The following is a 26,338-nucleotide window of genomic DNA, read 5'->3' on the forward strand; positions in this document are numbered from 1 at the left end:
TTCTGTTGTCTGGGACCAGTCTGTTATGCTGCTGATCCAAATCTTTAGTATATATTTCAATATCATTATATTTTATTTTTATAACATAACATTTAGAGTTGGAAGTTATATGTTGGTAATAATACAATTTAAAATTTGCTGAATTTATAAAGTGTTTTTTCCCCTCCAAGTTTTGTTGTTTTCTTGTTTTCAGGATCTTCTCTTAGAAATCTACAGAAGTATAGGAGAGCCAGATAGTCTATATGGCTGTGGCGGAGGGAAGATGTTACAACCCCTTACTAGGTAGATTGCATTTTTCTGGATAATGGTATAGTGATTCTGTTTATGAAGGAGTTACATGCATGTAGAACCCAAAAGAATTTTTACAATCTTTTCTTATAGACTACGAACATATGAACATGAAGCTATGTGGGGGAAAGCCCTAGTAACATATGACCTTGAGACAACAATCTCCTCATCAATTCGACAAGCAGGAATAATTCAGGTACAATTTTTTTTCCTGCTGTGGTAAAGCCTCATTAGTGTAGTGCTGAGATTATATCAGTGGAATACTTATACAGCTAGATAAACTCTAGAGATGAGACTGGAAGTTACCTGTTTTTCAGGCATTGGGCTAAAAACTCAGGAAGACAGAGGAAAGTCAGACAGATCATTGACCTAAAAGATAGTGTGGATCTGTTGATCTTAATCTTGTCAGCTAAATGTGTCTTGAGTATATACAGTGTGCCAGATAATGTACTTACTGCTTCACATGGAAAATCTCATGAAAACTATTTCTCATAGTTTGCATTGGAGTTGGTCCCAGAAGCTATCATTTCTAGTACTGACTAATGCTCATTAGCTTCCATCAAATATTAGAAACTTTTGAGCTCCGTCTGTGTGTCATACTAAACAATATTTTGGGATTTTAAGCAATATTGTGAGCTAAAATTTTTTAATGTTAATCTTTAAGGTTTAGTGACTTCTGTTTTGCTAGTTTTCTGTTGATATCTTTGATTACTTTTTTTTTTTTTTTAATAACTCTTGTTTAGGCTTTGCAGAATTTGGGACTCTGCCATATTCTTTCTGTCTATTTAAAAGGATTAGATCATGAAAATAAAGAATGCTGTGCTGAACTACAGGAACTTTATTACCAAGCAGCATGGAGGAATATGCAGTGGGATCACTGCAGTTCTGTCAAGTAAGAAGAAATCTGAGTTTTGTTAACCCCTTCCCTAAACAGCAACTGTTTTTATATTGTTTTACGAATGTAACAGGAGCTGTGTTTTTTATGTTTTGTAGATGTGCAAGCTACAGATATGTCTAAATGCTTAAATAAGATAGCAGTAAGCAGTGAACACATCTCCACCCCCACCCCCAAATATTTTTGAAAATGGAAATATAAAAAGTATTTTCCTTTGATAATCTTCTATCTGTTGGACTGAGGAATTCAAAGAAAAGTTTAGGTATTCTTTCCACTCCCTGCTACAAACAGTCAGATAGCACTTTTATTGGCTGGATGGTACACAAAGGACTGCTTATCTTTATGACATTTTCTTTTATTAAAAAAATACAGGTAACTCAGTTACCCAAGAAGATAACATTTATAACCTGCATGTAAGATCACCATGTTTTCTGAATGAAAAGCCAAACATCTAATCTAATAAAGGATTTCATATATATGTGAAGTCTTTTGATGATATAAACACTAAAAAATTAAATCATGTTTAATTGTATGTTTAATTGTATTCATAGAAAAAATTTTTCATTACTAAAGTGCCTTTCAGATTTAAAACTATACAACTGCTATGAAATTAGAGATAGGTGCTCTTATACAGTAAAATGTTTTAAAAATAAGCTGGTTCCTGCTTGCCTGTATAAATCAACATATACTGTTCTTCCCCTTGCCTGTTTTATTTCAGTCACACAGGCCTCTGTGTTTTTTGATGAGGTCAAGCTGTTCCTAGGCTTTAGATGTATATTCTGTTTTTTCTCCAGTTACCATGTAGATGGCTTCTTTTCACTGAGACTCTAGTTTAATAACATCATATTTTCAGAGAGACCTTTCTTGACTACCCTTTCTAAAGCAGCCACCCATTCTGTTCTGTTGCCCTATTTTAATTTTCCACATGTCCCTTGTCACTGTCTGATATTTTTCTTATTTTTTTGTTTATCTTCTGCAAATCAGAACGTAAATTCTGTGAGAGTGGGGACCTGATCTGACTTTGTCCATTAATGGATCCCCTTTATCAAGAACCTGGTACCTAGTGTCTTACACATAATAGGTGTTTATTGAATAAATAACTGAAAATATATCATATTTGGAATCAGGCAAAATATCTGAGAAAATTCCTTTTTTCCTGCTTGAAGAACTTAAATTCTTTCTGACTCCTACCAAAATTTCTAGAAATGCATTTTTTTAAGTGGAGAAATCTTAATTTTAGTTTAAAAGTTTAGTCCCTTGGTGAAGTAATTTATACATCTGCATCTTAGGATTCTCTGTTTTTAAATATATTTTTTTCTTTTATTTTTAAAATCTCACAGCAAAGAAATAGAAGGAACCAGTTACCACGAATCATTGTTTAATGCTCTGCAGTCTCTAAGAGACAAAGAATTCTCCACATTTTATGAAAGTCTCAAATATGCCAGGTATTACAAAAAGACAAAGTTATTGTATTTTAACATATAATGTCATGGCTTCTTTTCAAAACTTGAGGAATAATTTCAACGTAAGGATTGCATTGATGAAGGGATAAAGATTGCCTATGGCCAGGCATTGACATCTCATGCTGTGCCCTCTCTTCAGAAAAAATTCTCTTCGGATCCCAAATCAGTTCTTTACCCTGAGCCCTCAAGAAAGTCTTGGCAATTCCCACTCCTCTGTTCACTTCCTGTATAACTACCCTGAGAATTTTAATCTTATCTCCTCTAGTGGTTATATGGCATTTACCGCTCTTAGTGTTAGTGTTCTAATTTATAAAATGGTGCCTAATGATCAGTACTTAACAGGCTTGTTTTGAGACACAAATGAGAGTGATGCATGAGGAAGTACTTAACTATAACAGGCTAAACAAATGTAACATATTTTTGTTTAACAGTATTTAGTGACCTAATAAATCCTCTATTTATTACAGAAATAATATTTGCTACTATGTGCTCATTATATGCTGGCCACTTTGTTAGACTCTTTCCATATGTGTTCTCAAATCTTCGAAATAACTATGGAAGTGAAAAATCTTAGGCTTAGAGAAGTTCAGTGATAGGCCCAAAGTTACACAGTCATAAGTGGCAGAACTGGGATTTAGATCTAGGTCTGTGTGATTCCAAGGCTTATTTTGTTTCCACTGATATTTTGTATTCACTGTTCTTGTGAATATTAGTATTAGATCAGTAGAAAAGTCTATGATGAGAACTCTTTAACAACAAATTTGAACTATTATCTCCCTGAAAACCTCTTCTTTGTTTTCAAAGTGCCTTTTCTTTTTTGCCACTAGAGTAAAAGAAGTGGAAGAGTTGTGTAAGGGTAGCCTCGAGTCTGTGTATTCACTCTACCCCACACTTAGCAGATTGCAGGCCATCGGAGAGCTGGAGAACATTGGGGAGCTTTTCTCAAGGTAGGTGATTCATATGCCTTATTAATTCTAAAGTGCAACTTTTCTGTTACCAATAGTGACTTTAAAAAATAAAAACTATATAGAGACTAGTTGTGGGTGTGTTTCCTTCCCTTTATCAAGATATAAATTGATTAGCCTAGTGAACTGTGCTTTTCTTAAAATAAACATTTTCAAAAATATTCCTTGTAAAAATTCAGATTTTTAAAATTCACCTTAATTGTGCTTTCTTCTTTACAGCTTTTTCCCTGTTCTACCCCAGCTAAAATTGCTTCCTCATGTTTTTTCATAACATGTTTTACTCCATTCTGTTTTAGCACTACATTGCACTAGTGTCATTTTACGTGTACTCTGCCACACTAAACTAGAAGCTCCCTAGAAGTGGGGACAATTCTTTTATGCCCAGTGTTTTTTACTGGTGACCAATATTTGGTAAACATTCAGTGGACAGTGAATGTCAGTTAATTTGGAATAGGTGTTAGGGGAGATTGCCTCTTATAATGGTGAGAAGGAAGTGATCCAGGAATATTGGAAAATGAGATTAGTATGGTTATTTCAGATACTGTGAAGCTAAATTCTAATCTTATCACCCTGATAAAGTCAAAAAGTCTTTAGGCCTCTGTTTCTTCATTTCTAAAATGAGGGATTTATATTTGATGGTCTCTTAACGCCCCTGTTAGCCCTGCCACTCCGAATCATTGTTTTTATTATAAGAAGAAAGAAAGAGGGTATAAATTACTAAGATCGCCATACCTTTATGCACAAATAAAGCTTGGAATATGTTTTGGAAATAGAAAAGAGAAGGAAATTTTAGAGCTTTTTAAAAAAATATTTATTTGTTTATTTGTTTATTTATTTATTTATTTATTTATTATTTTTTAAATTTTATTTTGTCGATATACATTGTGGCTGATAATTGCTCCCCATCACCAAAACCTCCCTCCCTTCTCCCTCCCCCTCTCCCCCCCAACAATGTCCTTTCTGTTTGCTTGTCGTATCAACTTCAAGTAATTGTGTTTCAGAATTGCATAGCAGAAGACAAAGACATTAATGTGGCGTTTCTTAGGTAAAGAATAAAGTAACAAAACCTCTTTCTTCTTTCATTAATAAGTACATTGGCAGTTCCTACTGCCAGAAATCCAGGAACTTTTCCACTGAAAGAAAGATTTCTTCACTAAGAAAAGAACAGAGTACCTTAAGAAACCTCTAAAGAGTAGTACTGACTCTCTGGCAGGGAAATATGAAGAAGAGGCACAGAGGGAAAGTTTGATGAACTGGTGAAGAAATGTTTATGCTCTAGGACTAGATTTTATTTATCTACTTCAAGCAACACATATCATAACAAACCAAATGCACATGCAAAGATGAGAATTTAGCTATCTCTATTAAGTTGGATATTAAAGAGATTTGTGAGAATGCAAAGCAGTGTCATTCTCACTAAATTTTGTTTTGCTTTGGGAAGTATAGTTATTTTCCCTCAAAATTGATATTTTGATATATAGTAGATTTATTATTTTTTTAAAATAAAGTAATATGTTTTAGATTTTTTTCAGTTTTACTTTCTAATATGGTAATTATCAATAGATAGAATCCAAAAAATGAAAGCTCTTTGGGGTCTTCAATAATTTGTAAGAGTGTAAAAGGGTTCCTGAGACTAAAAAGTTTGAGACCTGCTGCTATAGGATCATTTTGAGAGGAATTAAAGTTTTGGTTTCTATGAATTTGTGTTGCTCTTTCCTTCCCTATCAAGCAACTAAAAGAGCTTTCATTTCCTACTCATCTCCTCCTCATCATCAGTCTCCCTGCTTCATTTTTTTATTTCTCTCAACATAGTAGTCCTGAAGGATTGGACAGTATTGCTTAATTTAATCATCTGGGAATCATACTATTCATATAAACTAATTTTACCATGTGAATTTTCTAATCTGTTAATAAATAATGTTGTAAATGAAACCTTTGCCAGGATGCCAGCTTTTCCTTTACTGGATTGTGATTTCTTTGACAGTAGCACTGAGTCATCCCCAGTAGGTAACTAATGAATGAGTTTACTTAATTTCCTTGCTGGCATATCCTCATTTATCCCAAGGAGCATTGAAGCAGGACTAGACCTATAGACATTCTTTATGATAGGTCTGATGAATGTGTTCTCATTTCTTAAGAGTATTTATTTAGAAGTGCTGCTTTTTGTGATGTCAAAGTGTATTTTTAAGAAAATCTTTTAAAGTATTCATCATCTGTGGCCTCTCTGCTGACTTCTTAGAGGTCTGATCACATGGCATTTTGTAGTTTTATAAACTTTGGTCCATATTTAGGATTATTCACAAGTTCCCGTCCTATTGCTACAGAACTTTCTTGTATTATATCTTAAGAACCTGCATGATTTATTTTTCATTCCTCTTGCTTATTTGCTTATGATCAAGAAGTTGGATGCCAGTTGTACAGAGGTTTATTTTTTTTATTGGCCGAATTAGTGTTTTACTGCATTAAAGCCTTAAAATTACTAATCCATGAACAAGATGTTGTAAAAAGGAGTCTTGAAAATTAGTATTTGTGAAAGAAGTTTAGAACTCTTTAATTTGGCTTTCAGATCAGTCACAGATAGACAACTCTCTGAAGTATATATGAAGTGGCGGAAACACTCCCAGCTTCTCAAGGATAGTGATTTTAATTTTCAGGAGCCTATCATGGCTCTACGCACAGTCATTTTGGAGATTCTGATGGAAAAGGAAATGGAGAATCCCCAAAGAGAATGTTTTAAGGACATTCTCACCAAGCACCTTGTAGAACTCTCTATACTTGCTCGAACTTTCAAGAATACCCAGGTAATAGGATTTAAAATTATGTCATCTCACCTCTTGACCTTTCTTTTTATTACTCAGAAAACAGAAAGCATGAGTGAAAAGGAAATATCATTGAGAGATAGAAATTGCTATTAAAATATTATATAACTTAATTGTTTAAGACTTCCCATTTTGGAATTAGACAGACTGGAGTTTAAGCCTTGGGCAAGGTACCTATCTTCTCTCAATCTCAACTTCCTGTTATAAAATGAGAAGGTACCTAACTTACTAGTAACAATTCAACGATTTTATATACTGTGTACATATATGTATAGAGACAGACAGACAGACATACAGATGTGGAATAGGAGAATGGGAGGCAGGCAGAGAGGTCCTTAAGACAGTCCCTGACAAATAGTGAAGTTCTCAGTGAATGGTAGTTGCTGCTTTCCTTATTATTGTTAATAGTAGTAGTAGCAATAGTAAACTATTTATTTCTATGTCATTTTTATTTCAGCTCCCTGAAAGGGCAATATTTCAAATTAAACAATATAATTCACCTAGTTGTGGAGTCTCTGAGTGGCAACTGGAGGAAGCACAAGTGTTCTGGGCAAAAAAGGAGCAGAGTCTTGCCCTGAATATTCTCAAGCAAATGATCAAGAAGTTGGATGCCAGTTGTACAGAGGTTTATTTTTTTTATTGGCTGAATTAGTGTTTTACTGTATTAAAGCCTTAAAATTACTAATTCATGAACAAGATGTTGTAAAAAGGAGTCTTGAAAATTAGTATTTGTGAAAGAAGTTTAGAAACTATCTGTTTTTCTTATTTGTAACAATTCTCAGTCCATTATGTGGTAGGTTCATTTAATTTATCCCAATGTTAAACCTTATAACTTTCTGTAGAATTCGAGAAAGGTATGTGGGAAATAAACATGAAATAGCTATTATAAATTTCAAATGGCAAGTAAAAAAAAATGAAAGAGGAAATGCATGAGAGAACAAAAGTAGAAAATAAAAAGCAAGTTAGTACAACTAGGTTGTCAATCCAAATGCTTTGAAGATATCACATCTAATATTTTATCTAACAATACCTGTTAGGTTATTGCAATCTTGTGTTGCTCCTTCAGCTATAGTCCCTAGCATCTACAAAGTAGAGGCATTTATAGGAATCATGAAGTGTTCAAGGCTGGGCTGCAGTGGTGTCCCACAGGCACATTTTTGCTTAGAGAAGAATATCAACTTACTGTACTTTTTAGATGTTAGATGCTTGTATGATATCCTGTATTATTAAAGAAGTCATCATGATACCAAAGCACTGTGTGCCAGTATGATATGTTTAAATATTGCTTAGCAGTGAAGGCTGTGTGGAATTACCTACCCTCTTTGTACCTCAGTTTTCTAATCTGCAACTTGGGGGTAGTAATAATACTCATTTTATAGGATTCTTATGAGGATTAAATGTATTAATATACATAATGCCATTAGGACGTGCCTGACATTTATAAGTACTCAATAAATGTGAGTTGCTCTGATAATAATAAACAGTAGGGAATGATTATTTTATACACTGTTTACTTGGAATTGTTAAAATAGTTGTATGGTGAAAGCAGATGAGGAAAAACCTTCTTAAACTGCTTTTTTCCCCTACAGGGAGGATGTTTTTGTATAGTGATAATAAATTACATTTTTAGGTTTTGCTTTTCTTATACAGAATGATCCCAGCCTAAAACTTATATACACAGAATGTCTGAGGGTTTGTGGCAACTGGTTAGCAGAAACTTGCTTAGAAAATCCAGCAGTCATCATGCAGACCTATCTAGAAAAGGTAAGATTTTGAAGCAACCCTTAAGTTAGTTATTTAGCATGAATATACTAGATCTTTTTATCAAGACCAAATGTATTTCAAAAGCAAATAAAAGTATGGTTTTATTTTTCCATATATTATTACTGCTGAATGGAACAATATATTTCCATATATTACAGCAGAATGAAACAATGTTATAAAAGAAGGAACTTATTTTGAAAGTAAATGCAAGTATGGCTTCCCTGCTCTCCCTACCTCCCACCACCAGTTACTCTTTCAACAAGTTGTTTCTGATAATTTCTCCAATTATTTATCTACAAAAATAGCTGATTAAGGAATATGCGAGTCAACCCTTGCTATTCATTTGTAGCCCAACCACTCACGAGCAAGGGCTAGGACTTCAGTACTCTAGCCCACTTGGATCTTCCTATTTCTCCTCATTCTTTTAGTTTGGCTAATTTCAGAAATAGTTACCTCACTAAATAAGTGTAAGATGAAAAGCATGATGTTATTTTCTTTAAATTTCATAGAGCTCTTTATTTTTGCACAGTTCCTTACAAATATTAGCTATTTTGGTTATTTCCACACTGTCAAAGTTGTTTTGAAAAGTCAAGAAAATATACTTCACATAATGTAGTTTTTACGTATATATAAGTTAAACTGTAGTGTGTATATTACCTTGATCTGAGTGATTTTTAAGATGTATTTAGTAGTTGTAACTGTAATTTAAATGAATGTGTTTTCTTGAAGGCAGTGGAAGTTGCTGGACATTATGATGGAGAAAGCAATGATGAGCTCAGAAATGGAAAAATGAAGGCATTTTTGTCATTAGCACGGTTCTCAGATACTCAGTACCAGAGAATTGAAAACTACATGAAATCATCTGAATTCGAAAACAAGCAAGCTCTCCTTAGAAGGGCCAAAGAGGAAGTGGGCCTCCTTAGGGAACATAAAATTCAGACCAACAGGTAACTAGGTGTCTACAGTGACAACTTTATGTTCACCAGTTAACTGAGTGAATGTTTTTGTGTAGAAAGTATGACTTCAGGGCCTGCCCCGTGACTCACTTGGTAGAGTGCGGTGCTGATAGCGCCAAGGCTGCAGGTTCGGATCCTATATAAGGATGGCCGGTGTGCTCACTGGCTGAGCGTGGTGTGGATGACACTGATCCAAGGGTTGCGATCCCCTTACCGGTCAAAAAAAAAGAAAGTATGACTTCATCTTCTTATCTGACTTAAAGTTTTGTTCACTAAAGCTTGGCTTAATTATATATAGATATTCTTGGCCCTACATTGAGTGGTTAATCACGACTTAAATTAGCATGTAAGACATTCACATGTGTTCTTTTATGAAGAATTCATGCTGCGGTTCTAAGCTTATTTGTAGAGTATGTAGATGTTAGCTTTTCATTTTGTCTTTTTTGGTTTGTTAGTTGGTGTCAGAGTTGAAAAAGAGGTAGGTGTTGAGATTAAATACAGAAGAGTTAATCTATTTTGATGTAATTAAATCTCTTTATTTAAACCTGCCTTGGGTCTGTATATTTTAGTGTAAGTAGAGAATTAAGTTAACTAAATAGCTTTAAGTAGTGTCTACTTTGTCCTCAGTTGTTGAGGAAGGCTGTGAATTACATAATTAAAACAAAAATAAATTTGTTCCCTTTATAATCCTTAGAATTTTGCTTTTTCTCCTGGGATGGACGTGTGATTTTTTTTGATTTATGTTGTATGTCACGTGTGATTTTGTAATTCTGTAAAATTTTATGGCTTTTGTGTTTTACTTTAATTATCCAATTCAAGATATACCGTAAAGGTTCAGCGAGAGCTGGAGCTAGATGAATGTGCACTCCATGCACTGAAAGAGGATCGTAAACGCTTCTTATGTAAAGCAGTTGAAAATTATATCAACTGCTTATTAAGTGGAGAAGAACATGATATGTGGGTATTCCGACTTTGTTCTCTCTGGCTTGAAAATTCTGGAGTTTCTGAAGTTAATGGCATGATGAAGGCAAGTCTTATTCGACCCAATATTCTAGCCTGTGCTTTAAAAACTTAGACATAAGCCCCATGATGTCAGAGACTTTATATGTGGGTACTTCAAAAAGTTCATTGGAAGATTTGTATTATCTTTTAATTCTATTTTTCCATGAAGTTTGAAGTATCCTCATATACCCCTTTGTATTCTTAGCACTTGGTTTGATGTTCTGTACATAGATAAGCTCTAAATGATACAGGTTTGTGTGATGGTGAGAGAACTTAGGTCAGTCTTTTCCTACATCTTTGCAATTATCATAGGAGAATGCCCCGAATGGGGTACCAGATTGGGGGTTTGGAAAGCTATGAAAGATGGTGTGATCACAGGTGAGTTTTTCCACCTGCTTTATGCTTGCCTGGTATTTTTACAGTGAATTGCTTTCGTAGATGGAAAAAAGATATTTTAAAGAAAATACCAAGACAGCAATATTTCATAAGTTTTTATTTAAAAATCTGAGATTTTAGTGATGACACCTGTTAAAGTTATGTTGATAAGATATATACCGTCAGTCAATTTGAAGGTTAAAGGTAAAATGGTTCTCTTGGATGAAAAGAATAAGACTCATAATAGATACAACTCTGCTGTAGTACACACTGAGTCCTGTTATTTTTGGCATTTAGGAAAAAATAATTATTCCATTTTATTGTACACTGATTTCTCAGGAGTGAATATCATAGTAGCACTCAGATCCATTTCTCCTTCTTGGATTCACTGGAACATAAGCAGTGCCAGGTATTCCAGTTCTGAATACAATTTAATTTAGGACAAAATACTTTGACTTACCAATGAATTTATCTAGAATCCCCATTAGAAAGACTTTCACAGATAGGAGAAGTGACAAAGAAGAAAATGTAGTTAGTGAAGTTTTGTTAACCACTAGATTGTGCTAGTAGAAGATTATTATGTTAGAGAATTTGCTTGACAATATTTGAAATTCATTTTTCTTAATTTTGTATTTATTTTTAATGATAGAGAGATGGAGTGAAGATCCCATCATATAAATATTTGCCTCTTATGTACCAACTGGCGGCTAGAATGGGAACCAAGATGATGGGAGGCCTAGGGTTTCATGAAGTCCTCAATAATGTAAGTAAACCTGAAAATCAAAACACAATAATTGTTTTGCTTTTATATTATTATATACTATATAAAGTATATACTACTGTTCCTCTCTGGGAAGTAGAAATACAAAATTTTGTATTTTGTCTCTTCTCCGTGTTACTCAGTTTCTCTCTCTTCTTCCTCATATGCCTCTTTATCTGTTTCTTACACACAGAGACATACACACACTTCACCACTGCAGTATCTAGGCAGTAACACATTTTAATATTAAGCAAAATGAAAAATGTTGTGAATTTTCTTTGTTTATTTGCATAAAACCAATAGTTTTAATTTTCTTACAGCTCATCTCTAGAATTTCAGTGGATCACCCCCATCATACTTTGTTTATTATACTGGCCTTAGCAAATGCAAACAAAGATGAATTTTTGACCAAACCAGAGGCAGTAAGAAGGAGTAAAATAACTAAAAATGCACCTAAACAAAGCTCTCAGCTTGATGAGGTATTTGGATTAAACATACATACCTTTTTGAATTATGATATTCATTCTTTCCCAGAATATTTCTTTCTTAAGTTTCAGAGATTTCAAGAATGTGTTTTGCTGACAATATTTAGTTTGTAAATCCTTTGTTATTATGATGCCACTTAAGATTGATTCAAAATTCCTGAATATTTCTCAAAGCATAGGAGATATCAGTAGTATTTTACTTTTTTTTCTCACAGCAACAGGCAAAGGAAAAAAACAGATTTTTGAAAGGCACCTAAGTCGTTGACTCTTGAGATTATCATACCTTTGATATATTTCATTCATACCGTGACTGTTTTTTTGTATCTGAGGAACTACAGTCCTTCTATTGTCTAGATCTGCATAAATTCTGGTTTTTACTTTTTATAGTTCTGAGAAGTGTGACTGTTGGGTAGTTCTTTATGTAATGTTTTTTCTTTCTTTCATTCTTTTTTTTTTTTTTTAATTAATAGGATCGAATGGAGGCTGCAAACAAAATCATCTGTACAATCAGAAGTAGGAGACCTCAGATGGTCAAAAGTATTGAGGCACTTTGTGATGCTTATATTATATTAGCAAACTTTGATGCCACTCAGTGGAAGACTCAGAGAAGTACGTGTTTTAAAGAATGAGTGTTGCTTTCTTGCTATGTTTTTCACTTTAAGGATCTATTAATTACAAATCTTAATATGTAAATCTGTTTAAAATCACAAACAATGCTGTAATTACAAATATAAAGGTGTTGGTGGTTATAATTCACACATGATACAAAAACTTAACTTTTATCTAATTACTCCAATACCCATTAGTTACTTTTTCAGTTAATATCTTTTAGTGGAACTGATAATAAGTGACTACAATAAATTAATTATTTGGTTTCTTCTGGTAATATTTGGGTGCAAATACTTGCTGCAGAGAAATGCATAGTGGTAAGTCTATTAAGATAACTGGATAACTGAGAGTTTCCAGGGTCAAAGGTTTTTTAAATGATAAGGTTACTCACTGTGCCCTGGGACTTAAAAACAAAAAGGCCTTATCATTTTCTCCATAGGTGCTAGAATATCTTTATTTGATCACTCTTTTTGCTGTGTCCGTTCAAATAATTATAAGCTACTGTAATATTTAGTTTTGTGACTGGCCTCTAAATATGCATTTGCTACTAAGAATCTCTCTCCCCATACTTTAACAGTTGTTTTCCTTTTTCTATTCAGTATCTTCAAGTTTAAATCCTTATTACTTTAAAATAAGAATGGGACTTCACATAGTATTTCTTTAAGCAAACAAAGAATATTGTCATGTTTTTTAGTTGCATTTAATAGTAATGTGACAGGAGTACATTATGTATGTGCTATGCTAACTATTATGTAATTATTTGAATATGCTCAACCTGGTCCCTTAGGTAGAATCTGGTCTAATTATTAGTGCAAGGTAACCTGCAAATCAATTTGCAGACCACATGAATCATTGCTAAGATCTGACCCTGAGATGCATCGTGGCCCAAGCTCTCAGTCTTCATTTCTAAATTGGGGCATGAATTAAGATTAACCACAAGTTGCCTATGGGATCTGCTGAATACTCCTGCGTCACCTTCATGGCTGTTCCTCAGTTTGCAGTTATCACTAATATCTTTTTATTTTTAAATATAGAAGGCATAAATATTCCAGCAGACCAGCCAATTACTAAACTTAAGAATTTACAAGATGTTGTTGTACCTACTATGGAAATTAAGGTAACTTATCATTAACTCTTTTGATTTTTTAAATTAAAGTCCTCTCTATTAGATGGAACCATTTAAAGTAGCTACTTTTATATAAGTCAAAAGTAGTTAAATATTGGCAATTTCATGTGTTTCAACCTTTTTTCTGCATTAGATTCCCTTTGCCCAAGACTTAAGATACTCAAAGGCTTCTTCTCCTGCTTTCTTTTTCTTTGCCTTCAGTTTTAAACTTCCCATCTTTCTTATGAAGGTCTATAGACTATTCACTTCATTGGCCAGAAGGAAAGCTTCCATGTACTTATGAGAAGATTAATTTTTGACTTGGCAAGAAAGTTTCTAGTTTCTTTATATTGTTTTAAAATTTTTGTATGCAGGAAAATATATTGGCTGTGATATATTACAGTATTAAGTAATACAGTATATTTTATAGTATTCAGGTGACTGTATATACATGATACATTAAGCTATGTCACAATCTTTTATTCTTACAAGTACCATGTGGGCAAGGATATATGTAATAATAAAGGTTATAGTTTAAAAAACGATAATTTTAAGTACATTGTAAATCTCTCCAAGTTTGCAGTTTAGTGCTTAGTATTTGTAGTTATGTGATTTGAAATATAGCTGCATCATTTGGATTAACTGATATTTTTCTAACTACATCAGCTAAGTTATTTAGCTGAATATTTCCTGAAAATGCCAAATTTAACAGTTATAACCTAGAAAACTCCTCTCCACCCTTTCCGAAAGTTTATTATATTTTTTGGGAGTAGTTATTTCTCAGATGACTTATCATATATGTGGTGACACCTGAATTCTGGTTTTTAAATAGTTTTTCAGCGACACTCTTCTAACTTGGTATGCCCTTGTTTTATTAAAGATATTTAGGAAGGAAATTGTGTTATCTGTGTCATTTTTTAAAACCTTTTCCAATATCAAATATTTTGTTTTCTTTTCTTTTGTTGGCTGACTGGTACGGGGATCTGAACCCGTGACCTTGGTGTTATGAGGCCGAGTCAAATATTCTATCTTTCCTTATACAGAAAGTAAAGTTATAGCTCCAGTTCTTAACCAATGGCAATTGTCATTTATTCCTCTGTTTATTTTTCTATTATTTATTTATTTATTTAAGAATATTCATGAGGGACAAAGCTAATTGTCACCCCTCCTGCCCATGATATGAGAGCCACGTTCATGCTGGGGGCATACCCATTACCAGAAATTACTATTGTACCCCTTGTCTGCACCCAATTATCCCCCAACTTCCCTCCCCTCCCCCCCTCAACTTTGTAGCCCTAGGATTATTCCCTCCCTCTGTTAGACCGTGGCACTACTGTGATCTTTCTTTCCTTCTTTCCTTTCTCTCTTAGCTCCCATTTTGAGTGACCACATGTTGTATTTATCCCTCTGTGCTTTGCTTATTTCACTCAACATAAGTTTCTCCAGGTTCGTCCGTGATGTTGCAAATGGGAGTATTTCATTCTTTTTTATGGCAGAGTAGTATTCCATAGTGTATATATATCACAGTTTCCTTATCCAATCATCCATCTATGGAATTTAGGTTGGGTCTATATCTAGGCTATTGTAAACAGAGCTGCGATGAACATGGGAGTGCAGGTATCTCTTTGACATGATGATTTCCATTCCTCTGGGTATATACCCAGAAGTGGGATTGCTGGATCATATGGAAGATCTATATGTAGTTGTTTGAGAAACCTCCATATTGTTTTCCGTAATGGTTGTACTAATTTACAGTCCCACCAACAGTGCAGCAGTGTTCCCATCTCTCCACACCCTCACCAGCATTTGTTATTCACTGTCTTTTTGATTATAGCCAGTCTATCTGGAGTGAGGTGGTATCTCAGTGTGGTTTTAATTTGCATTTCCCTGATGACTGGTGATGTTGAGCATTTTTTCATGTATCTGTTGGCCGTTTGTATGTGTTCCTTTGAAAAATGTCTATTCAGCTCCTTTGCCCATTTTTTAATTGGGTCATTTGGTTTTTTACTGTAAAGTAGCTTGAGTTCTATGTATATTCTGGATATTAATCCCCTGTGAGATGCATAGTTAGCAAAAATTTTCTCCCATTCTGTAGGTTGTCTTTTCACTTTGTTGATTGTTTCTTTTGCTGTGCAGAAATTTTTTAGTTTGATATAGTCCCATTTGTTTATTTTTTCTTTTTCTGATTGTGCTTTCAGGCTCATGTTCATAAAGCCTGTGCCCTGACCTAACTGCTGAAGTGTTTCACCTATATTTTCCCTTAGTAATTTTATAGTTTCGGATTTTATACCTAGGTCTTTAATCCATTTTGAATTGATCTTAGTGCATGGTGAGAGATGCATAACTAGTTTCATTCTTCTGCATATGGATATCCAGTTTTCCCAGCACCACTTGTTGAAGAGGCAATCTTTTCCCCAATGTAGATTTTTGTTGCCTTTGTCTAATATCAGATCACTGTAAGCCTGAGGAGTAATTTCTGGGTTCTCAATTCTAGTCCACTGGTCTGAATGTCTATTTTTATACCAGTACCATGCTGTTTTGGTTACAACAGCTTTGTAGTATAATTTGAAGTCAGGCAGAGTTATGCCTCCAGCTGTGTTTTTTTTGCTCAGGATTGCTTTAGCTATTTGGGGTCTTTTGTTTTTCCATGTGAAAGGTAAGATTGTTTTTTCCATTTCTGTGAAGAATGACATTCATTGGTATTTTGATGGGGATTGCATTGAATCTGTAGATCACTTTGGGTAGTATAGACATTTCACAATGTTAATTCTTCCAATCCAAGAGCATGGAATAACTTTGCACCATTTGTGTCTTCTTTAATTTCTTTCAGAAGTGGTTTATAGTTCTCATTGTAGAGGTCTTTCACCTCCTTGGTTAAATTGATCCCTAGGTATCTTATTTGGGGGGGGGGACAATTGTAAAGGGGCTTACTTTCTTTATTTCTCCTACTGTTAATTCATTATTTTTGTATATAAATTCTACTAATTTGGGGGCATTTATTTTGTATCCTGCAACATTACTGAAGTTATTTACCAGCTCTAGGAGTTTTTTGATAGAGTCTTTAGGTTTTTCTGTATACAGTATCATGTCATCTTGCAGATAGAGAAAATTTGACTTCATCTTTTCCAATCTGGATTCCCTTTATTTCTTTCTCTTGCTTGATTGCTCTAGCTAGTATCTCTAGTACTATGTTAAATAGAAGTGGTGAGAGTGAACATCCTTATCTTGTTCCTGTCCTTAAGGGGAAGGCCTTCAATTTTTCCCCATTCAAAATGATACTGGCAGTGGGCTTGTCATAAATGGCTTTAATTGTGTTGAGATATTTTCCTTCTATATCTAATTTTTTGAGAGTATTTATCATGAAGTGATGCTGAATTTTGTCAAATGCTTTTTCTGCATCTATTGAGATAATCATACGGTCTTTGTCCTTGAGTTTGTTGATGTGTTGTATTATATTTATTGACTTTCGTATGTTAAACCATCCTTGCATACCTGGGATGAATCCCACTTGATCATAGTATGTGATTTTTTTAATATGTTGCTGTATTCTGATTGGCAACATTTTGTTGAGGATTTTAGCATCTAGGTTCATCAAGGAGATTGGCCTATAATTTTCTTTTTTTGTTGTGTCTTTATCTGGTTTTGGTATCAGAGTTATGTTGGCCTTGTAGAATGAGTTTGGGAGAGTAGCATCTGTTTCATTTGTTTGGAATAGTTTGAGGGGAATTGGTATTAACTCCTCTTTAAATGTTTGATAGAGATTAGCCGTAAAGCCATCCAGACCCCTTTTTTGTTGTTGTTGGAAGATTGCTAATTACTGCTTCAATCTCCTTGCGTGTTATTGGTCTGTTCAGGTTTTCTGTCTCTTCTTGGTTCAGTCTTGGTAGTTTATATGTGTCTAGAAACTTATCCATATCTTCCAGATTTTCGTATTTGTTGTCATACAGTTGTTTATAATAGTCTCTGATGATTCTTTGTATTTCTGTGGTATCATTTGTAATGTCTTCCTTTTCATTTCTGATTTTTGTTATTTGAGTCTTCTCCCTTTTTTTTCGTTAACCTAGCTAATGGTGTGTCTATTTTATTTATCTTCTCAAAAAACCAACTTTTAGTTTTGTTGATCTTTTCTTGTTTTTTGGGTCTCTTTCTCATTTACTTCTGCTCTGATCTTAATCAATTCTTTCCATCTCCTACCTTTAGGTTTGGATTGTTGTTTTTCAAGTTCTTTGAGGCATAGTGTTAAGTTGTTTATTTGAAGTCTTTCCGTTCTTTTGATATAAGCATTTACTGCAATAAATTTGCCTCTTAGTGCTGCTTTTGCAATATGCCATAGGTTTTGGTATGATGTATGTTTATTTTCATTAATTTCTAGGAATTTTTTGATTTCCTGTTTAATTTCTTCTTGGACCCACAAGTCATTCAGGATCCTGTTATTTACTTTCCATGTATTCAGATAGCATCCAGACTTTTGCTTGTTGTTTATTTCCAGTTTTAGTCCATTGTGGTCTGGAAAGATAGTTGGAATGATTTCAGTTTTTAAAAATTTGTTGAGACTAGATTTTTGAACTAATATGTGGTCTATCCTGGAGAATGTACCATGAGCTGATGAGAAGAAAGTGTATTCTTTAACTGTTGGGTGAAACGTTCTGTATATATCTGCCAAGTCCAGTTGGTCTGGGGTGTAGATTAAATCCTGTGTCTCTTTGTTGATTTTTTGCCTGGAAGACCTGTCGCATACTGAGAGAGGGGTGTTCAAGTCACCCACTATTAATGTATTAAGTCCATCTCTTTCTTTAGGTCTAAGAGTGTTTCCTTAATATATCTAGGTGCTCTGGTATTGGGTGCATACATGTTTATGATTGTTATGTCTTCTAGCTGGATAGTTGCCTTTATCATTACACAGTGGCCTTCTTTGTCTTTTTTTATGTTTTTTGTTTTAAAGTCTGTTTTGTCTGATATAAGAATAGCTACTCCTGCTCGTTTTGTGTTTCCATTTGCACGGTATATCTTTTTCCATCCCTTCACTTTTAGTCTGTGTGTGTCTCTACAGGTGAGGTGGTTCTCTTGAAGACAGCATATACTTGGGTCTAGCTTTTTAATCCAGTTAGTCTGTGTCTTTTGAATGGGGAGTTTAGTCCATTCACATGTAGAGTAGTTCTTTACAAGTGTTGCTTAATTCCTATCACTTAATTGCTTTTTGTTTAGATGGTTTAAATATCCTTTGATCATTATTTCCCCTTTTATTTCTCTTCTTCAATGTTAGTTGGGAATTTAAGGTGGAATGATTTAACTTCTTTCTCTTTCTTGCTGGCATTTTTGTTTTAACTGTGGGTTTTGCTCTGTCTTGTATATTTTTGATAGTGGGCACCATTAGTCAGATGCCAGATGAATGACTCCTTTGAGAATTTCTTGCAGTGCTGGTCATGTGGTGGTGAACTCCCACAACTTTTGTTTGTCTGGGAAATACACTATTTCTCCTTCATTTCTGAAGGAGAGCCTTGCTGGGTAAAGAATTCTTGGCTGGTAATTTTTTTTCTTTTAGTATTTTTAATGTATCATTCCACTTTCTTCTGGCCTGTAGGGTTTCGGTTGAGAAGTCTGCTGTTAGTTTGATGGGGGTTCCCCTAAATGTGACCTGATGCTTTTCTCTTGCTGCTTGTAGAATTCTCTCTTTGTCTTTGAGCTTTGTGAATTTAACTATAATATGTCTTGGGGAGGATCTTTTTGGGTTGAATCTGTTTGGGGACCTTTGAGCTTCCTGGATCTGAAGGTCTGTATATTGCCCTACACCTGGGAGTTTTCTGTTACTATTTCCTCGAGTAGGTTTGGAATACCTTTTCCTTTCTCCTCCCCTTCAGGAATACCCACAATTCAGATGTTAGAGCGCTTGAAGTTGTCTGCTATCTCTCTTAGATTTTCCTCGTTATTTTTAATTTTTTTCCTTTTGTTGGTCTGCCTGAATTCTTTCAAAAAGACCATCATCAAGCTCTGAAATTCTTTCTTCTGCTTGCTCTACCCTGCTGCTCAAGCTCAGTTGTGTTTTTTATTTCATCGAGTGAGTCTTTCATTTCTAGAAGTTCTGCTACACTCTTTTTTAAGGTATTGATCTCTTTGTAGATTTCCTCCTTCATATTCTGAATATTTTTTTCTTGTTTGTGTTCTCTAATTGAGTCTTCCTTTATTTTAAGTTTTCTTAAGATCATTACTTGAAATTCTTTTTTGGACATTTCAAAGATTCCCTGTTCTGTGGAGTCTGACTTTGGAGCATTACTATATTCTTTTGGTGGTATCATTTTTTCTTGATTGTTTGTACTTCTAGTACTTTTTTGATGATGCTTGGTCATTTGGTAGAGAGTTCGCTTCTTCTATTACACTAAGGTTGGCTGTGTAGTGGCCCTGGTTGCTACTGTGGAGGTGAATTATCTTTGTTTGATAGTAGGTGTGATGGTGGTTATGTTAAACCATGTTGGTTCCTGTTCTAGACTCTGTGGATGTAGAATGGGCTCCTAGTGCCATCCGGTTCTGCTAGGCCAAACTCGATGAGTTGGACCCATAGGCTGGTGCTCGCCCAAGAAGCGGGGAGGGACCACCTCTAGCTGCAGGGCGCCGTGCGGGGCCTGGCACTCTCCCCCCTGGGTACGAAGCGGGGTGAGGGTCCGCATCCAGCCGCACAGTAAAATTGCCATTTATAATGTATTTTTCTTTAAACGTAAATAGCGTATCTGACCTTTTATCAAATTTATATTTTTTATTAGGTGGACCCCACTGGAGAATATGGAAATCTGGTTACTATACAGTCATTTAAAGCAGAATTTCGCTTAGCAGGGGGTTTAAATTTACCAAAAATAATAGATTGTGTAGGTTCTGATGGCAAAGAAAGGAGACAGCTTGTCAAGGTGAGACTTTCCTTCTCTTATGTGGTCTTTACATGGTTTTAATGAAGTCAAAGTTGAAGAAAAACTTTAGTTGATATTTTCTTCCTGCTTTATTTGGGTCTTCATATTTATTCTGAGTAATTACAAGTGAGGAGAAATTGTAGAATAGAAATGTAGTATATTCTAGAACCAGAATGCTTTTCTCCTTTTTTGTGTGTCTCTGAAAGACCATCATTATTATAACGTTGATTCAAGTAAAAGAATACTGTTAAGTTACAGACATGTTGAGGTTAACAGTCAACTTACTTTTGAAAAAGTATTTTGGTGGCTATTGCTTATTTCCTTGAATAGTACAAGTTGAAGGCCTTTGCCTCAGTATACTGGGCCTGGTACTGTGCCAAGTGCTATTTAAGTGTATCAGAAACGGACAGCATTCCTCCTTTACTGTTTGCTCAAGAGCTCTTTGGGCAGTGCTGGTGATTGATGGAGAAATACAGGGATTTGTAGAAAGATACAGTGCTGCTCCACTCAGGCATTTTGCAGTGTACCCTCAGGTGGGGGAATTCTAATTAGTCTAATTACAAAAGCAGCTGGGGAAACTTTTTTTTCTAAATCAGTCTACCTACCCAGTGTTATAGTTTATTCTATATGAAAGAATGGCAGTAGGTCTTAGTTATTTGAGAGACTGTTAAGAGGAGCACAGATGCTGAGATTGATTTCTAAATGCCTTTTCCTGTCCTCAGATGACTCTGTGTGTGTTTTTATGATAAAATGAACTGTGCTTAGTTATTCATGTTTGATTATGCTGAAGGGCCGTGATGACCTGAGACAAGATGCTGTCATGCAGCAGGTTTTCCAGATGTGTAATACATTACTACAGAGGAACACTGAAACTAGGAAGAGGAAATTGACTATTTGCACATATAAGGTAACTAGTTTGAACTTCTACTGTACAAAGGAGCAAATAGTAAACATTTTAGGCTTTGTGAGCCACATTGGTCTATGTTGCATATCTACCACTCTCTCCATTCTTCTCTCTCACTTTCTCCTTGTGATGGATGACTCATCTCCACTTGGTTTGCCTTCTATTTTGAGCTTAGATACACCAATTTCATTTTCATATCACAGCTTTTCTACTTCCCTCTGCCTGGAATGCTCTTCTCTCAGATCATTGTACCAGTTACTCCCTTACTTCATTCAGGTCCAATGTCACCTCCTCAAAAAGAGTCCTTCTCTGACCAAGTCACCATTACAGTAGTCTCCCCTTATCTGCAGGAAGGTCTTGTATTAGAATATATAAGACCTCCAGTGGATGCCTGAAACTGTGGTATGCCTGAAACTGTGGTAGTAACCAAACACTGTATATACTATGTTTTTTCCTATACATACATACCTATGATAAAATTTACTTTATAAATTAGGCACAGTAAGAGATTAACAACAAATAACTAATAATTAAATAGAACATTACAATATACTGTAATAAGATTTATGTAAATGTGGTTTCTGTCTCTCAAAATATCTTATTGCCCTGTGCCATGGGCCACTGAAACCACAGAAAGCAAAACTGCACATAAGGGGAGACTATAATTAAAGTCTTCCTTAAGACATGAAGCAAAAGCAGTTCAACATTTTAGTACATTAAAATAAAAATATATAAAGTTAAAAATACCATAAAGACAAGTGACCAACTGAGGAAAGCAGAGTTGATTCTTCTGCTAAATGGAACAAACTAAATATGGATCTATCACAGATGATAATGAGTATAATTAACAGGAGTTATCTCTCAGGGAATTGTGGAGATAGAGAGATGGGCAGGCTCTCAGAAGTCTAAGCAGCTGGTTAGAAAATCATAATCTTTGATCGTAAGTTTATTTCTGCTTGCTTTCCTCCAAAGAGCTTTGTCTCCTTTGGACAGAGAAATATTAACACAACTTGAAAAAATGCTTTGCACTGACTCTGATAGTCGAATGATCATGAAATACTCTTTAATGGCCTTCCATAATCAAAAAGTATTTAATCTGCAACTTCAGGTGGTTCCCCTGTCTCAGCGAAGTGGTGTTCTTGAGTGGTGCACGGGAACTGTCCCTATTGGTGAATTTCTTGTTAACAATGAAGATGGTGCTCATAAAAGATACAGGCCAAAGGATTTCAGTGCCCATCAATGCCAGAAGAAAATGATGGTGAGTGGCACTCAAAAGTTATTGCAAGATTATATTTAATAACTTATTAAAGCTGATGGCTATCAAATATTATAGAATACAAAAAGTTTTAGCTTCATGGGATAATTGTTAAAGGTGCTAAGTAAGAGAAAGTAAGCTCACCAGAGTAAAAGCATGAGTGAAAAAGAAAGGTTTTTAAACTATGTGAAGTGTCAGTTCTTGTTAGATAAGAAATTTAAACATTATTCAATTTATGCTAATTTGCTTTTAATTTGGGGTAAGCTAATTCTTAACACACTAACTAAAACAAAACAGCTTATGAAATGATTTTTATAAGAAACTGATATAGAGAGTTTTCTAAAACATTTGCCATGTCACACTGGCCATCTGGTCTGACATGCGTTCACCAGATGAGCAATATTTATTGAATGCCTTCTGTCTACAACGTACTATGCTGAGACTTCACAAATATTATGACTAATCATTATTGTTCTTACCTTATTTTAAAATGAGAAGTTCAGAGAATTTAACTTGCCCAAGGTCAATGAACTAATAAATAGTGGAGCAAGAATTTGAAGTCTGTCCAACTTCAAAATCCATTTACTTTTCATTTTATTGTGCTTTCTGTCACATGTTTTTAAAAACGTGTGGTTAGTGCTATAGGCATTGTGATAGAAGTCTGTACAGGTCACAGAGAGTACAGTGTAAGCATGGAGGAGGAGGTGGTTAGTTCTACCAGGGGCAGGGAGGAGTGGAGAGAATTAGATTCAAGAAAAGTCTTCATAGAGGAGATGTTTGAGCTCAGTTTTTTAAATGAGTTTGTTTCCAGGTAGAAGGAGCATACAAGCAAAGGGAAAGAGGCATGAGCAGGCAAAGGCAGCATAGGCTTAGTCTTTGAGGAGGAATAAATAGATGAGGTTGGAGCAGTAGTTGTTGGTCAGAAAGTGGAGGGTTACTTTATGAAATGCTAAGAAGTTTGTCTTTAGTGACAGAGGCCCTTTGAGAAGGATAGTGATATCAGATTTGCATTTTAGAAAGCCGACTCTGACAGCACTGTGGGTTATATTTTTGAGAAAGCAGACCGGAATCGTGAGACAGGGTCTGAGCTAAGACTAATAACATTAGTAATGGAGAATTGTGGGTAGATATGAGAAATATTAAGGAGGCAGAAGTAATGGGATTTGATGCTGATTAGAAGTGAGGCTGGGGAAAAGTAATAGTCTCCTTTTCTGGTTCTCCCAGACGGGGTGGTTAGTGAGGCTGTTTACTGAATTAAAGAATATAGGAGTGGCTGAGGTTTACCAAAGATGAACAGTTGTTTTGTTTGGGTTTGGGAGTGATCCAAGTGTAGATGTTAAGTGGGCAATTTAATAAGTGGGGGCTTATTAAAGATATCTGGGCCAAAGATACAGATTTAGAAGTCATCAGCACATAGATGAGAGTTGAGCTCATTGAAGTAGATAAGCTTTGCTTCAGGCAAGTGTTATATAGTGAGAAGATGCTGGAGAACAGATATCTGAGACATGTCAACTGTTTTGCCTCACCAGCCACCCAGAGATTCTTCCACTTTTCCTCCTTTTCACTGTTTCCTATTGCACCCTGGTGCTGTGATGCCACCTGAGATTATCTGGAGACACATTTGGCATTTCTGTGTTTACTTCCACCTACATTATAGGATTATTCAGAATGGAATTTACTTAAAACAAATAACAGTCACTGTTGTTGTGCCTCCTTCCCCTATGATTAATATGAAAATCCTAAAGGGATTATCACTTGTAAGTAATTGCTGCCCTGACCAGACTGTTAACTTCTTGTGGGTAGAGGATCTTGTTCATCTTTTTATTGCCCCTATATCATTTTTTCATGTAGAAACATAGTAGGCATTAGTTGAATTAGTTGAATACAATATTGAGAAAATAATATATATGATCTATTTAAAGGATGTGCAAAAGAAGTCTTTTGAAGAAAAATATGAAACCTTCATGGATATTTGCCAAAATTTTCAACCAGTTTTCCGTTACTTCTGCATGGAAAAATTCTTGGACCCAGCTGTTTGGTTTGAGAAACGATTGGCTTACACTCGCAGTGTGGCCACTTCTTCTATTGGTAATCTTGTACATCTTAGTAGATTCAGCACTTCTCTACATTCTGAGTTGCAAGGGGATGTTGCTGGTGATGGTGGTTGTTAAACAAACCATCTTTATCATTAGATTATCGTGTTTCTTGTTCATCCTGATTCTTAGCTTCTCTAACCATAGCTTTTTATAGCTTTTGCAGAAGAGAATTCTCCTGTTCCAAGGTAGGGAAATAAGACTGGTTTTTCTTATTCTTTGTTTTATAGTGAATATGGCTTATTTTCTCTCTTGTCAATATATTATTTTCTGAGATTTTTCTTTGGAAAATATTAAAACTTTGATAACTCCATTTGACTTATTTCCTTTAATCATTGTTATTCTTTTGCATAGAACCTCTATAAAATCATGATATTATCACCCAATGATTGATCCTGTTTAACAGAATTTTGTTTTCAGAATAGAAATCATGATATATACATGTTCATATATTTAGTACACAACATATGTTTTGACTTCATTTTTTAATTTCTCAGAAATTGGAATAGCTAGGTAGGGTAATCAGCAAAATTCTAGAGTATGAGAACCAATAGGAACTTTAGAAGTCGTCTAATCTATTGGTTTTCAACTAAAGATGACTCCTTCCATCACTTATGTACCAAACCCCAGGGAGACAGAGAATGTAGGTTTTGAAAAAGTTCACAAGTAATCACTAATCTGATTCAGCTAATTTAGTTTATAAATAGGAAAGTAGGCCCAGTTAATAACAGAGCTAGCCAGACACCAGGCGTCCTGACTCCCTACCCAGTGTTTTTTCTGTAACATCACATGGTACCTGTCATTTATGTTAAAAGCATTTTAAGGCATATCATCATCTGTCTTAAAAATAGAAATGCAGTTTTTCCTGGATATATACCTGGTGAGATGAATAAATGATTAATTTGTATTAAATCTAATTCATTAAGCAGAAGAAAGTTTCACTGAAGAATGAAGAATTTACCCATAGACGTCTCAAATTATAAGTATGCTCAATGAAAATTTAACTACCTATGATGTGATGCGTTAGCCCAAGTAAATAACTGATTTCAACTTTAACCACACTAATTTTCAGAGTACTAGTATTTTGAAATGTGTGCCTGTTAGTAAAGAGAAAATGTTGTTTAGGTGATCATCTAGGATTTATAAAATGCAGTATGCATGAAAATAGCTGGCAAAATATGACTTCAACTCAAAATGGCCAGTTACCTACATAATTTCCTTTAGGCTAAAAAGTCTAAACCACTTAAAAATTATATAGCGTCAATGGTATTAGTTGAAATTATGGTTAAATGTGTATTACAAATAGATGACATCAGTGATTTCGGGTTGTTTTTTTCTCCAGTTGGTTACATACTTGGACTTGGTGATAGACATGTACAAAATATCTTGATAAATGAGCAGTCAGCAGAGCTTGTACATATAGATTTAGGTAAGTAATAGAAGATAAGTATCTTTATTCCATTTAACAAATACTTGGTCATCAAGGAATGTAGTTTGCCTACCCAGATACTACAAATTAGAGGGAGACAGACACATCAAAGCAATAAATATTGCTGGGATTTTTTTTTTAAAGCATAAATACAGTGCTGCTGAAAGGAGTAGCTAACTCTGCCTAAGATAATGAGTAAAACTTACTAGAATATTGACATTTGAGCCAGGTCTGCAAGAAAGAAAGGAAGGATAAATCAGAAGATAGAACAGATT

The 26,338-nt window shown here is 34.7% G+C and overlaps 1 protein-coding gene across 1 annotated transcript in view; it reads left to right on the forward strand.

The window, feature by feature from the left end:
* Window positions 1-26,338, forward strand: part of LOC134374714 (serine-protein kinase ATM) — a 132,364-nt gene that overhangs the window by 96,021 nt on the left and 10,005 nt on the right. The window contains exons 41-59 of the mRNA XM_063092642.1: window positions 194-282; window positions 382-484; window positions 1,032-1,180; window positions 2,524-2,628; window positions 3,474-3,593; window positions 6,178-6,412; window positions 6,888-7,055; window positions 8,081-8,194; window positions 8,924-9,141; window positions 9,970-10,177; window positions 11,177-11,290; window positions 11,608-11,766; window positions 12,243-12,381; window positions 13,416-13,498; window positions 20,242-20,382; window positions 21,173-21,289; window positions 22,395-22,544; window positions 24,464-24,629; window positions 25,977-26,063. Coding sequence (XP_062948712.1) covers window positions 194-282; window positions 382-484; window positions 1,032-1,180; window positions 2,524-2,628; window positions 3,474-3,593; window positions 6,178-6,412; window positions 6,888-7,055; window positions 8,081-8,194; window positions 8,924-9,141; window positions 9,970-10,177; window positions 11,177-11,290; window positions 11,608-11,766; window positions 12,243-12,381; window positions 13,416-13,498; window positions 20,242-20,382; window positions 21,173-21,289; window positions 22,395-22,544; window positions 24,464-24,629; window positions 25,977-26,063 — 2,665 coding nt within the window. The remainder of the gene's footprint in view (window positions 1-193; window positions 283-381; window positions 485-1,031; window positions 1,181-2,523; window positions 2,629-3,473; window positions 3,594-6,177; window positions 6,413-6,887; window positions 7,056-8,080; window positions 8,195-8,923; window positions 9,142-9,969; window positions 10,178-11,176; window positions 11,291-11,607; window positions 11,767-12,242; window positions 12,382-13,415; window positions 13,499-20,241; window positions 20,383-21,172; window positions 21,290-22,394; window positions 22,545-24,463; window positions 24,630-25,976; window positions 26,064-26,338) is intronic.

The sequence above is a fragment of the Cynocephalus volans genome, chromosome 4 (genome assembly GCF_027409185.1).
Source record: "Cynocephalus volans isolate mCynVol1 chromosome 4, mCynVol1.pri, whole genome shotgun sequence".
In the NCBI taxonomy this organism is placed as follows: Eukaryota; Metazoa; Chordata; class Mammalia; order Dermoptera; family Cynocephalidae; genus Cynocephalus; species Cynocephalus volans.